General features: G+C 34.1%; 1 protein-coding gene across 1 annotated transcript; it reads left to right on the top strand.

Annotated features, from left to right (window-relative positions):
• The first annotated feature begins 1,684 nt into the window (after nucleotides 1-1,684).
• On the top strand, nucleotides 1,685-7,502 carry LOC142617759 (UDP-D-xylose:L-fucose alpha-1,3-D-xylosyltransferase MGP4). Its single transcript, XM_075790711.1, has 4 exons — nucleotides 1,685-2,596; nucleotides 3,787-3,948; nucleotides 4,740-4,955; nucleotides 6,838-7,502. Exons 1-4 carry the CDS (start codon nucleotides 2,093-2,095, stop codon nucleotides 7,045-7,047), a joined length of 1,092 nt encoding a protein of 363 aa, XP_075646826.1. The 5' UTR covers nucleotides 1,685-2,092; the 3' UTR covers nucleotides 7,048-7,502.
• The last annotated feature ends 7,119 nt before the right edge of the window (nucleotides 7,503-14,621 follow it).

Here is a 14,621-nt window from a genome sequence, read left to right as displayed (position 1 = left end):
CTCGAAGGTTTTCCCCATTCGTAAACAAATCACCGTGTCAACTTTATTTTCTGCTGCATTTTATTTTTTAGTTAGTGATTTGTTTGTGCTGCCACGTACAATGCATGTTAAATTGATTAATTAATAAACTTGGGTAATTAATCAATTAATTTATCACAAGGTGTCAATACATTTTTAGCCTATTAAAGAGGATGGAAAATATAGTTTGTATAAATTTACTTTTATGCCTCTATTAGATAAAACATTATCTCTTTATTTTTTGATGATGTGTGAAATCAGTAAACTGAATGCTCCGAACTTCAATGGAAGTTGGAAGACTTGAAAATGAAGAAAGAGACCATTGACAGTGATCGGCGTGAACCGGCCAAGGACCCTCTGACATTTAAGTCAGATTTCTCTCTAGAACTCAAGTATAGTGAGTGGATGAATAGAAGAACATACCTTAATCGGGTGAGATTGGGTCCTTTTAATATGCTTGGTGCTTTGATATGTTGAATAACTAAAATAATTTCAACTAAACCATATGGCTTTGATTAATATTTGTTATATGGTTTATTGGTAATGAACTACTCTCTCTTTCTCTTAATCTGATTCGATGGTTGAAGAATGGGATTGGGATTTATGTGATGCAGCAGAAGCAAGCACTTTTTCCTGTCCCATTTGATAAGCTTTTTTTTTTTTTTTTCATCTTTGCAATATGTTTTATTTTGACTTGCTTCCCCATATGTGCAAGACATCCAATGAATGGCAATGGGAATATAACCATATATAGACATCCGATGAAAATTGCAATACTGCATAAATGATTTAATCGGATATTTTTTCTTTAAAATAACACTCATTTTCAAACAATTTCGTTAGTTGGTACCGTTTTCAAACTATTTAGGAAATTAACATCTCGAGTCTTTTAGACTTGAGTTCCCTCCAAAAAAACACATATTACAGCAACCCAAAAAACACAACATAGACCAACGCAGAAAATAGAAACCTAGAATAGCACAGAACAACAACCCAGAAAACACAAACAAACCAACCAGAAAAACACAAACCTAGAACATCAACCCATAAAACACTAACAGACCAACCCATAAAAGACAAACCCACAACAGAAAATATTCCACCAAAGACAAACCAACCCAAAAAACACAGAAAATGAATTCAGAGACAAACCAAACTAGAAAACACAAAAACATACCTTTGGTGCCGAGATCTACAAACCCAAGTCGCTCCGGTGCTGAGATCGTCAAACTCATGGCGCTTAGGTGCCGAGATCATGATTTTTGAGTTTGGGTTTTTGCTTTGATTTCGAGATCGTGATTTTTAAATTTGGGATTTTAAGAAATGGGTTTGGTTTTTGAGGAAAGAGAAGAAGGAAGAACCGTCTAGAGAAGAAGAACTGTCTTGGGTTTTTGGGGCTTGGAAGAAAGGAGTGGGATGGCAGATGGAGAAAAAAAAAAAGAATGAAGAAAATGGTGTAAAGGAACTCGAGTATTTTCCACGTGGATTTTTAGTCTACCTTAACTTTGACAGCGCACAAAAATTAAGTTTCTTAACAGAGGCTCGAAATGATAATTTTTTTAAGTAGTTTAGAAGCATGGCTAACTAACAAAATTGTTAGAAAAATGCTGTTATTTTGCCAAAAAAAAAATCCCGCACAACCCACCCAGAAGCAAACACAACCCACCACACAGGTAAGAGGAACCAGACCCAGTTCATCCCTCTCTCTCAGTTCGATGATAATCTCAGTTCATCTACCCACCACACGCAGAAGCAAAACACAACCCACCCAAACCCAGAAGCAAACACAACCCACCCAGAGAGAAACACGCAAACCAGATAGAAACAAAGGCAAACGCAACCCAGAGAAGATGAGCTATGTTAGTTTCCTAAATAGTTTTGAAACGAAATTGTTTGAAAATACAATAGGTGTTATTTTGAGAAAAAAAAAAATCCAAACATACATAGTCTCAAGATCTGTCAGCCACCTGGGCTGGGAAGCACCCAGATCCGATCTTCAAAGATCTCTCAGTAAATCCCTTTCCAAACTCAAGAAATTCAGCTCCTAGAAAGCTCAACAACAAAAAAAAAAAAAATGTCAGCATTTTTTTTACACCAAAGACCAATTCACAACCCGTTTTCGTTTTCGTTTTCAGGTCCAAACCCATTATTATCCCGACGCTCCTCCTCCTCCTCTTCAAGATCGTTCATCATCACCCCAACTGCTCTTCTTCTTCTCTTATCTCTTCTCATCATTCTCGGTGTCTTCTTGCCCTGGGCTGGCATGCCCGACTTCCTCTTCTCCAGTAACTCTAACACTTCTTCCCAGCACTCCAAATGGCGTGATTACACGCTGGCCCAAGCGGCTTCATTTGTGGCCAAGAACGGTACGGTGATCGTCTGCGCTGTGAGTCACCCTTACTTGCCTTTTCTTAACAACTGGTTGATTAGCATTGCCAGGCAAAAGCATCAGGACAAAGTGCTTGTCATTGCCGAGGACTATGCCACGCTTTTTAAGGTTAATCAGCGTTGGCCTGGCCACGCCGTGCTCGTCCCGCCTGCCCCTGATTCTCAAACTGCCCATAAGTTTGGTTCTCAGGTATGTATTGCATTTTTTAACATCAGGGTTTCATTTTTATTTTTATTTTTGCCCAAACTGTACGTTCCTAAACTTTAACAAACTTTAAGTGATCGATTTTAGTTCCTTACAAACTTATATTGGTTGATTTTAGTTTGGCCACGTCTAAAAGTGATCACTTTAAACATCGTAGACTAAAATCGCTAATGGGCTAAAATCTAAATTTTCAGGAACAACAATGTATTTAAGCATTTATTATTTTATATGTGAGTTCAAATGCTGTGTTTTTAAGTTAAAAAGTTGGCAATCTAAAGTCTTTGTAAATTGGAACTGCAAGTTGTGCTACATGTGTAGTTATGTTATATGTGTATTGATCCTAACCTAAGTTATTTTATAGTTTATTTAGTTCTTTTAATGTGATTGCTTTATTTAGTTTCCTTAAAATTACCATGTAATCACTCTGTTAGACACGTTGGACAAAAACCAATTAATTTAAGTTTGTTAGAGACTAAAATTGATCACCTTAAGCTTTTTAGGGACTAAAAGCAATCACTTTAAGTTTGTTAGGGATTAACAATGATCACACTTTGAACTTCAGGGATTATATCGCACTTCAGTTAAAAGTTTAGGGACTAACAATGTATTTTGGCTTTATATTTTCTTATTTTATGTGTGAGTTCAAAGGTGGTATTTTTATGTTAAAAGTTGTCAATCTGAAGTCTTTGTGATTGTAAGCAGTATTTGTTGTGCTTAACTGTTTATACATATCTTTTTTGTTAGTTCTTCTAGAACTTTGGCTTTTGCGCTACATTTGTACTTATGTAACGTGTATAGATCCTAACCACTTTTTGTGAAAATTGAATTGATTTGTTGAATTGAAAACTACTTTTTTTGTTACGACCAAGTTGTTATGCCAATGTCATTGCCTAAATCATGAAAAAAAAACCACATATAAATCCTTTTTATCACATCAATCATGTTGTATTTTTTGTTTGTATCAGTGCAATGAGGAGTTTGGAATTTAGATGTTTGCTTTACTAATTTGTTGTCCTTTTGATGTTCCTTGGTAGTATAAACTACAGTGTCGTTTCACTTGAATATTTCCTTGTTTTCCTGCCAGTTAGTATACAATGCTTGGAAATGTTTATCTCCATTTTTTTGTTGACTTCATTGCAATTTGGAAGCAATCCTAATTGGTTTCTTATGTACAGGGATTCTTCAATTTTACATCCCGAAGACCACGTCACCTACTCCATATTTTGGAACTTGGATATAATGTAATGTACAATGATGTTGATATGGTCTGGTTGGCTGATCCATTTCCTTATTTGCAAGGGAGTCACGATGTGTACTTCACAGATGATATGGCAGCAGTAAGTACACCTACTTTGCTTCTTGCCTTTGCCGTGTGCCATTTATGGAAAATAGTGCCAAGTGTTGCAGATAAGCAACCAAAAACATTATAATCTATACAAACTCAATTTTTAACAAAATCTAGATATGCTGGTCGTCTGTTTCCTCATAACCATTTATATGTGTCTATCATTTGATGGCCATAAATTGGGAAATAGAGGGACAAATCATGATCTTCTCAGTTACTAGTTGAAATGTTTTTTCAATTTTATTTGTTCTGTTTTTGTCTTGCAACGTAAGAACATCACATCAGTGAACACACCCAAGATCCATTCTACTGGAGCCTGCCTCAGAATGTTGATTTCTTGAGATGTTTTGGATGCCTTCCAATTCCAACTGAACTGCTGCTTTTGTGTCTCTTTGTCAAAATTTTCTATCTTGGCTCAAAAAAAGAGGAGAAAGAAAAACTGAAAAACAAATGACATGGCAGCCTTGAATTTCAAAATCAATCTAGATCACTGCCCCAAAGAGGAGGAGGAGGGGGGGGGGGAGGCGTTGGGTGGAGGAGTGCTAGTGAAAGTTATTTGTGGAATTAAGCTGAGTCAATATGATGATGTTCTCAGAATTCAGTTATTCAATGCCTCTAGCATTGCCATGGATCTAACAAGTAAACTAGATCTAAATGTTCTGGCTTTGAGGCTTCTTGAATGTAAATTTATCTTGAACTTGCATCATTATCTTAAACAAGATGTAAATGTAATTTTATTTCGTTGTAACTATCATCAATAATTTCTTCTTTTTGACTGACCAGGTTAAACCACTGAATCACTCTCATGATTTGCCACCTCCAGGGAAAAAAGGGCGCCCTTACATATGTAGCTGCATGATTTTCCTTCGCCCTACTAGAGGAGCAAAACTGGTTATGAAGAAGTGGATTGAGGAACTTCAATCACAACCATGGTCCAAAGCAAAGAAAGCAAATGACCAACCTGGTTTTAACTGGGCATTGAATAAAACTGCTGGAGAGGTTTTTTTTCTATTTGCCTTCCTAGTTTATTTCATAGCCCAGAATTCCCTAGTAAATTTTTATTTTTAGAAAAGCTTAGTCATCTTAATAGTACCTTTAAAGCAAAATCTCAAAAGGCCTGTGGGGATTTTATGCTTCTGCTGAAAGTATTGCAATTTGGTGTAGGTGTAGGAAATAAATAATCTGGAAATCTTGATATATTGGAGTTGCCTGCGTAATCTGGTTGATTTAGGTTGCATCTGGTAACTCTACTTTAGGAGCAGAATGGATTCTTCTTCAGTATTCTGACCAAAAAAAAAAAATCTTTTTCTTTTTTTCCTGAAAATTTGTGTTTGGTATTATGCTGAAACTCTTACTAAAAAGTAATTATTCTAAATGAAATTGCGTTTGGTTTTAAGAAGTGCAGAGTGCATATTTTCCCCATTTAGACCAAATTTTAATAGGATGGCAATAGTAATATCTTTTTAACAATCATAAATTTTACACAAAAGATTACATGCATTTATATTGACATCCATTACATAAAATCCCAACATTAAAAATGTAAAATTCAGTGCATAAAATTGGATATATCTACTTAAATACAATCACCATAAGTAATAGAAATAATAATAACAACATAATGCCAGTGAAATTCTAATGGCACAACAACAACATATAATCCACCCTTGCTGTCCTTACAGGTTTCTGAATATGATGTACTTGCATCATGTGTGCATGTGTCCAATGTTGCTATACATGTCCCAAAATGACTGGTAGTTGTTTTAAAAACGTATCATGAGTCATGACCTGCACATATAAATTATGAACTATTCAAGATAGTTGTTTTAAAAACGTATCATGCTATACGCAGTATCTTTAAATTGATAAAACAATATCAGAAAGAATTAGCAAATAATGTTGTGTTAATGTGCTGTACCTGTCAAACCACTGTCAAATAATCAATGGATGGTATGTCAACAAGATCTTCAAAATAACAAAAGAATGTGATAATTAGCCCGAAATAAGAAGGCTCGAAACCAATTAAGGAGAAAAGATTGGAGGACAAAAAAAACAATTGTGTCATGGAATAAAAACAAACAAAAACAAAAAAACCTAATTCCAAGACGCATGTCAAAATTTCAGTAATTCCTTTTTTCCCTTAAATTTTTCATGCTAGATACTTCAATCTTGTAACAAGGATGACTTAGCAGCCTCTCTCTATACTGGTACTCTTCATAGAAGACAATCACAGGGCACTGTCACAATCATTCCTCCCTGAGACACACTTATTGTATTGATATTGGCCTGTAACACGCTAATAATTTTTTTTTTGCCTTGTTATGAATCCTTTAAGCCGACCCCAAAAATTTTTGACTAAGGCGTTGTTGTTGTTATTGTTATGAATCCTTTAATATTGAGGAAGTTTAATGACAATGAGTAGATACTAGGAAAGCCCAGGGAGGGAATGCTTTGAGGATGAAATGCAAATGAGAATTTGAGGATTCTTCTTTTGCTTCATAAAATGAGAAATGGAAAATGCATTCTCAATAAAGTGCATTCCTCGGAACCAGAAATTGCATACCAAAACAGGCTTCTTTTTCTCTTTTTTTTTTTTTTTGGCTTAGAGAGCTGTGAAATGTATCCTCGCTAGAGATGCCAAACACAGCCTGAGTTGTCCAGAATATGTTCTAGGTGAATTTTTGTGTGTTTCAGAGCTATTCCTTAGGAAGGTCTACCTTCAACTCTCCTGGAAGATATACTTCAATAGTATGAGAACAAATCTATGCAGCCTACAGTGAGAACTAGTGGATTTTTGAGCTTCTGAAATCTCTAACATTGTCTTCACAATTTGTATTGGTTGGAATCTTGAGATATTTAGATGTTGAAGTTTTTTGTGCAGGTTGATCTCTACTTGCTTCCCCAAGCTGCATTCCCAACAGGAGGATTATACTTCAAGAACAAGACATGGGTGCAAGAGACCAAGGGAATGCATGTTATAATCCATAATAATTATATCACGGGTTTTGAGAAAAAGATAAAGCGTTTCCATGACTTTGGCCTTTGGTTGGTCGATGATCATGCCCTTGAGTCCCCTCTAGGCAGATTATGATAAACCAAAAGACCATATAGCCCCCTGTAGCACCAAGCAGACTTGTTGGAGACTGTTGGAAATTTTTCAAGCCTACTTGGACTTCTTGCAAAATGACTACGCTTAAGAAGTCTGGGAAGAACATGTGTCATTGCAGCTAAACATTATTGTGCACTGATGGATACTTCAAGAATTGAAAAAGAATCAGGCATTTTACGGGGCAGATATTTCCAATTCTTTGGTGAGGTCCAGGTAGCATAAACGAGATGTCAACCAGTGGTAACAGTTGGGATAATGCCTTATTGCCCATCATTCTCTTTTTCAACGAAGTTTATTTTTTCTGTTGAAGTTCAATTTTGTTGACAAGTTTTACTCAATATTTCTTTTCTTTTTGTGTAATGCTAACCAAATAAGTCATTTTCTTCAACCGTTACAAACATTGAAGCAATCTTATTTTATGTTTTTTTTTTAGATGATTATCTTATGTTTTTAGATGCTTAGCACTAACCATCAACAAAATGAAAAGTGGTCCATTTAATATCTCTCTGTTTCGTTCAGTTTAAAAGTTGGGGTGTTTGTGGTTAGATTTGACTCTGGTAAATGCCATGTGACTTAAAGCTCCTGTCAAATTTGAGTTACCTAAAATTGCACCAACCTAGTTTAGAAAATATATCCAAAAGATATCCGATTTAGAGTATTTACATCAGTTTGACTAAATTTTTTTTGTCTATTTTAATATAATAACCTATTTTTTCTATTTTATCCAACTAATTTTACTAAACACTCACGTCAAATTATCTATTATACACCTCATTTTATTTAAATAATAATAATTATTATTATTTTTACCTATATTTCTTCTCACATTCTCTCTCTTCTCTCCTAACCACCACAAAACCTCCATGGCTGGACCTCCATGGTCATGGCCAAAGCTCACATGACCACCACAAAGGCGTACCTCCATGGCTGGACCTCTGTTTCCTTCTTCAGCTATTGCTGCTGCTTCATCTGTTGCTGCTCCTGCCGTTGATTCTTCTCCTTCTTCTTTGCAATTTTTCATATGGGTTTGTTCTTCTTCTTTGCAATTTGGATTTGATGATTAATATGGGTATGTTCTATTTCTTCTTTGCAATTTGGGTTTGTGATTCATATGGGTTTGATGAGTTTGAATCTAGATTTATGATGACTTTGACAAAAGAATAAAGTCAGGGTAGAGAATAGAGGAAGAAAGAGAAAATCTGATGGGAAAGGAGAGAAAAAAAAATATTTAAAAAATAAAAAGTTACAATTAAGGTGTATATATACATGTTATTGTAGTAGTTGTGTATATGATAGTATAATAGACAAATTGATGCGTATAGTTTTTGAGCAAAAATGTATAAATTTGATAACTCTTTTCTGTTTTGTATTGTCTAATGCGAGTGCTCTTAAGACGATAGTTTCTCCACGTTTTATTTGTTGCAATCAATGTCTTAAAGACTAAAATATAAATAAATTGACAAAATCTATAGAAATCAGCAAACTTGATTTTAAATAAAATAAAATAAAAAAATCTACATAAATTTAAATAACTTTCTAACATATTTACACAACTTATATAAGAAAATATCAAAAATAGTAAAGCATATGCAAACAAAAAAGAATTAAGATATAATTAATCCTTCAATTATATTAAATAATTGTATAAACAAATAAATGATTTTGTAGTTTCACATTCAACCATGTCAAGTACATAAAAATCTGAATTAATTTGATTTTTGATGAAGAATAAAAATGTACCATCGTCCAAGATGATTGTTTAATGACGAGGAGAGAAACTCATCTAAGTGGTATCGTCTAAGTAAGGTCATCATCCACAATATCAAAAGCTTGACCCTTTCATCAGGTTTATGGTTTATAACACAAATTCACTACTTCAAAACATGGGATTGAATTCCCCAAAATTCGCTCCCATTTACTCCACTAAGCCCACATATCTCCCATGAGAGTAGTGGAACCAAACAAGTAGACCCACTCAAGATCCCCTACATAAATGCCAGACTTCACCAATCAAAGGTACAAAAAGTCATTTGCTAACTCTTACACTTTTTGAGAGTTATGGAGATCTTGGGAGAATTTTTTACTTAACCATTAGAGGGTTTTTGGCCACTACCACATCGGTGCACTTTGATAGTATTTTCTTTCTTCTTTAGGTCTTTAAAGCATACACAAATTTTAGAGTATACAACCCATTGATTTCATACTTCATTAGTTACGGCCATCTGTGGGAATTCATGTGAAAAACCATTTTAACGTTCTTAAGACAAAAAGGGATGTATGGTTCAAACTCGACCAATGGCTACCATCCTAGAAAATCTTGAGGTAAGAGATTTTTCTAGCCCATAACCTGATTCAATCCAAAAAGGTCCTCACCATAAGGATCCCATCCAAAAGCAATGCAGTCGATGGCAATTGTAGTTGAAGAATTGACATGGCAAAATCAAGATTTAGCATAGTAGATCCATCGGCAAAGGAAACATCATCAAAACCATCACCAGAAGGGAAGCACTTGGACGAGTCTAGGGAGAAGAAGGTATAAAGAGTAATGCCAATAGGGAGGACTCAGACCAGTCAAGGGTCCTAATGGCCAAGGGTGCACCACAGTTAGAAGTGAAAGTGAATCAAATGATGACAACTATGTAAGAAATGATGGATGCCATGAAAGGGAAGATAAACTTGGACGACTTAGTCCATCGCTTCTTGTGCTTTACCTCTTAAATTCAGAATGCCTTATATGGACTTGTATGATGGGTCAAGAGATCCTTGTGATCACATTACCTCGTTCAAAACTTTGATGCATCTCTAAGGGATACTTGATGAGATTATGTGTAGAGGTCTCCCGCCATGTTAAAGGGCTCAGCAAGAGTTTGGTTTAGCAAGTTACCTACTAACAATATATTGTACTTCCAAGAGTTGAGCAAGTCCTTTGTTAACAATTTCATTGGAGGCTAAAGACATAAGCGTCCAACGTCTAGTTTGTTGCAGATAGAACAGGGAGACAACGAAAGTCTGTAGTCCTTCATCAACTGTTTCAATAAGGAGGCTTTGTTGGTAGACGAATTTGATGATAAAATGCTTCTAACTGCTTTCCAAAATAGAGTTTACTTAGAGTTGTTCATCTTCCGTATGTTTGATAGAGGCCCTCAGACGATGGCAAATTTGGCGCACTTAGCACAGAGCTTTATGAATGCGGAGGACATTATTATTGTAAAGAAAGTGAAAAAAAAGTCTGAGTGAATGGAATTAGGTTCTTGTCCATACTATATTTTGCGTCCAGACTACATGCCATATCTAGACTTGAGGCTTCGTCAGTAAAAGGCCAAAACGTCTGACAAGAATTATAGCAAAAAGGCAGGATTGTCCACATGATGATACTCAAGCTACACCCCCCTGAATACTTCACTCAATCAAGTGTTCATGTAGATTAAGGACAATCCATCTTTAAGATGGCTAGAAAAGTTGAAGGGAGACCTTAGCAAGCGATCAAAGAATAAATATTGTTAATTATATCATGAATATGGACATGAGATTGACGAATCTTATGACTTAAAGCAATAGATTAAGGCCCTAATCAAGCAAGGGGAGTTGAAGAACTTTGTTGGATAAGATCAAAGGGACAAAAGATAGCTGTTGAAGAGTAGATCTAAAGAACCACTGAGACCTTCTCTTGGAGAGGTAAGGGTGATAGTAGGAGGAACGTCAATAAGAGGGTTGTCTAAATCAAAGAAGACTTATCTTCGTGCAGTGCAATTGTCCAAATGCCGATGCTATAAGATTACATCACCCTAATGATGATGCTATAATCATCACTTTGACGATAGCTGACTTTATCACAAAGAAAATGTTAGTATACAATGGGAGTTTAGTGAACATTCTTTATTATCCAACCTTCAAACAAATGGGGATTAACAAATTTTTCTAGCAAGTGCTCCCTGATAGGCTTTGAAGGAACAAAATTTTATCCCGTGGGAGCAATCTCCATGCCAGATGTTGTTGGGTCTTATCCACGACAAATCACAAAGGAAGTGAATTTCCTTGTTATGGATTGTTTGTCCTTTTACAATACCATCATAGGACAACCTATTTTGAATACATAGAGAGCAACAACATCCACTTACCATCTAGCAGTTAAGTTTCCAACGGAGTATGGGTAGAAGAAGCTTTAGGAGATCAACTAACAACCAAGGAGTGCTATTTGGCTATTTAGAGATAGTTGAATGATTAACAACCATGAACATTGAAGAAAGGAGGGCAACCTTTGAGCCGATAAAAGAATTAGAAGATGTCCCCTAAACGAATCTAATACGGAGAAGATTACACGCATTGGCCCAAGCTTAGATGAGAAGACTAAGCAAGACCTTGTCATTGACTAAGCTTTCATTGATTCCTATAACTCAGAGTCACATTTGTCTTTAATTAGGAAACCAAGAACTTCCATATAGATAATGAATAAGTATAAGGATAAAGGGTCACCTTGCCTAATGTTTTGAGAAGGTTATGACTCCTCTAAGGCTCCTCCATTAAAAAGCACAACAACACTATACGAGGAAACAAAACTCATGATCACATTCACAAGGTATTTTGGAACGTTGAACAATAACAATCAATAAGGCTCCATTTTAATTTGTCATACGCCTTCTCAGGATCAATCTTAAGAGCCATGTACCCCACATTGCCTTTCTTAGAGCTCATGGTGTGTAGAAGTTCTTCGACAATGACAAAATTTCAATGCCTTTTCTACATAGGACAAAGGTGGTTTGCATAGAAGCTATGAAATTTGACAAAAGAGGGCACAGTCTTGCAACAATTATCTTCACGATAACCTTATTCATAGTGTTGCATAAATTGATTGGTTGAAAGTTGCAAAGACATCTACTCCAGGGTGCTTTGGGATAAGTGTAATAAGAGTTTTATTGATGAAGTGGGGAACTTTTCCACTCTAAAAAAACTCCTTGAACTGTTTCTATTGCCGAAGTTTCAACCAGAGGCTAGAAACAATGAAAGAACCCAGCATGAAGCCCATATGGACTAGGAGCTTTAAAGGGTTTCAAGGACTAAACCACTTCCTTAATTTATTGGGTTAAAATGGAACGAGAGATATGAGATGATTTTCACAATAGTTTCAAATTTGTCTATCATCTCACACATGAACCATTAAAATAAAATAAAATTGTAGATTGTGGTGTGTTCGTGAATGAGTTAGTAGAAAAATTAGGGATGTGAAATTTTGTTGTGACTTTAGTTTTATTGAAAATGAAATCATATTTCTTGGATATTTGTCTATTTGAGAACACCTTATTTAGCTTTTTATTGAAAGTGTGTTAAAGCATACTTGTACTTTGCAAAGTGAAAAAATGTAAGAAATCTCAAATGAAGTTTTAAAAAGCTGTACACAAAAACTAAAAAGTAAAAAGATGGCTTATAAGTCAATGCCAAAAACACACTCATTCTCATTTTTGTAGAAACCTAAAATTGCATTTGGATCAAGTGAAGGAGGGAAATGAAAGTATAGAAAGAGAAAGACTACAATTTCTACTATTAGATTGCTATGAAAGCAAAGAAAATAAGTAAAAAGCAAAGAAAATAAGTAAAAAGGGAAGGAAAAAAAAAAAAAATACCAGTCCCATTTCTTGTATAAATTGTGCAGAATTGGAGAGAAATTTAAAATTTTGTACTAAAATGAAAAAATGTAAGAAATCTCAAATGAAGTTTTAAAAAGCTGTACACAAACTAAAAAGTAAAAAAATGGCTTATAAGTCAATGCCAAAAACACACCCATTCTCATTTTTGTAGAAACCTAAAATTGCATTTGGATCAAGTGAAGGAGGGAGATGAAATTATAGAAAGAGAAAGACTACAATTTCTACTATTGGATTGCTATGAACGCAAAGAAAATAAGTAAAAAGGGAAGGAAAAAAAAAATACCAGTCCCATTTCTTGTATAAATTGTGCAGAATTGGAGAGAAATTTAAAATTTTGTACTAAAATGGGCAAATCGGCCCGTTTGGTAAATCGAACCCGGGTCTATTGCTTGGAAGACAATTATCCTAACCATTGGACTACAATCAATGGGCCGCAAGTCGACTGAGCAATTTATTACTTCTAGTTAGCAATGAAGAGACTCAAGGAACTGTCGGCAATGGCAAGCTTTTAATATAAGGTTTAAATTAAGCTATCAACAAGCACTCCTAGATTGAAATAGTAGAAACAAAACAACAGCTCGATCTGGGTTAAGGATTTGGACATAAATAATAAGTTGTTTATCCTCTGATATTTATAATGAAATCTGACTGGAATATAGGGAAAAAAATAACTTGTGTATATATTTTATAATAAATGGGGTTACGAAAGTTGGAAATATTCAACTATTAAATATTAATAAAAATCTGGATCGGGGAAGGTGAGATTTGCAAAATTAACATCTCTAATAAACTCCACAAGAGGAAAGTAGCACTGTAGAAGTCTTAAGCCAAAAAAAGTAAGGAGGAAGTGCCCATCTCTGTGCTTGACAGGTAATTATTGCAACTACTCCAGTTGTGTTATAATAGTTTATTTTTATTAATTGATTTCTTTTTTGAAAATATTTTTTTATGACTTTGTTCTTTTATGATAAGACATAAGACAGTTTGCTTCTTAATTAAATAAAAGGAACAAAACTTTGTTGTTATCCAATTTAAAGCAGTTTTTACTGTATATTTAAAGATTAAAATCTTGTCATTTTGTATTTTTTGGGTGTATAGTTAAAATTGAGTCTGCCAAGTGCCAACCACATATTTATTCCATTTTTTTTATTATAAAAAAAGTTATCAATTCCATAAAAACAATGGATATCGCTAATATTTTTTTTATGTTTACTGAACATCATCTTTGGTTATACAAAAAAAAACAAATCATCTTTGTTACCCAAAAATACCGTATGGTCTGGAACTATCTCTATCCAGAATCTTAGCAAAGAAGGAACCTAATCAAGCAGGTAGAGTCTTTTTTATTAGTTTATTTTTTGTCAATTTATTTTATAATTTAGCTTATTCTTGTTATTATTTATAAGTTTTACTACATTTTTTAGTATTAGGTTCTATTATACTATTTCAACTAACATTTACTTTTATCTACTGTAATTTTAGTAAAAAATTTTCAGTTTAAGTAAAATAGTAGTAGATCTTTATTATTCTCTATTTTTTTTAATTGTAAACTTTTTTTTTATATTTTTTGAAAAAGTAAAGATAGTAAAGAGAATCATTGAATATTATAAGAACACGCATTTGAGTTTGTGATATTTATTGCAAAATGAATAGTAGTAAAGATATTGACATTGACATTTATTTGTACAACATATATAACTTTGTAAAGACCTATGGTTATATAAAAAATTATAAAGGGTAAATTATATATTTGATCCTTAATTTTTATACCATAATTCAATTTAGTTTATAATCTTTTAATTGTGTGAATTTGGTCCCTAACTTTTTAATATTGTATCAATTTTGTTCCTGCCGTTATATCTTAAATGAAAATTTCTGATATGACAAATAACCAAAATAAAATTTAAGTTTATT

The sequence above is a fragment of the Castanea sativa genome, chromosome 11, assembly GCF_040712315.1.
Source record: "Castanea sativa cultivar Marrone di Chiusa Pesio chromosome 11, ASM4071231v1".
Classification (NCBI taxonomy): domain Eukaryota; kingdom Viridiplantae; phylum Streptophyta; class Magnoliopsida; order Fagales; family Fagaceae; genus Castanea; species Castanea sativa.
This window is presented reverse-complemented; position numbering and strand designations above follow the sequence as displayed.

What these genes read in the sequence shown, in the direction of transcription:
- LOC142617759 (XM_075790711.1), top strand. Translation starts at nt 2,093, where the DNA reads ATGTCAGCATTTTTTTTACACCAAAGACCAATTCACAACCCGTTTTCG. An exon ending in CCCATAAGTTTGGTTCTCAG is followed by an intron (nt 2,597 to 3,786) that starts GTATGTATTGCA and finishes TCTTATGTACAG; the next exon opens with GGATTCTTCAATTTTACATC. An exon ending in TCACAGATGATATGGCAGCA is followed by an intron (nt 3,949 to 4,739) that starts GTAAGTACACCT and finishes TTGACTGACCAG; the next exon opens with GTTAAACCACTGAATCACTC.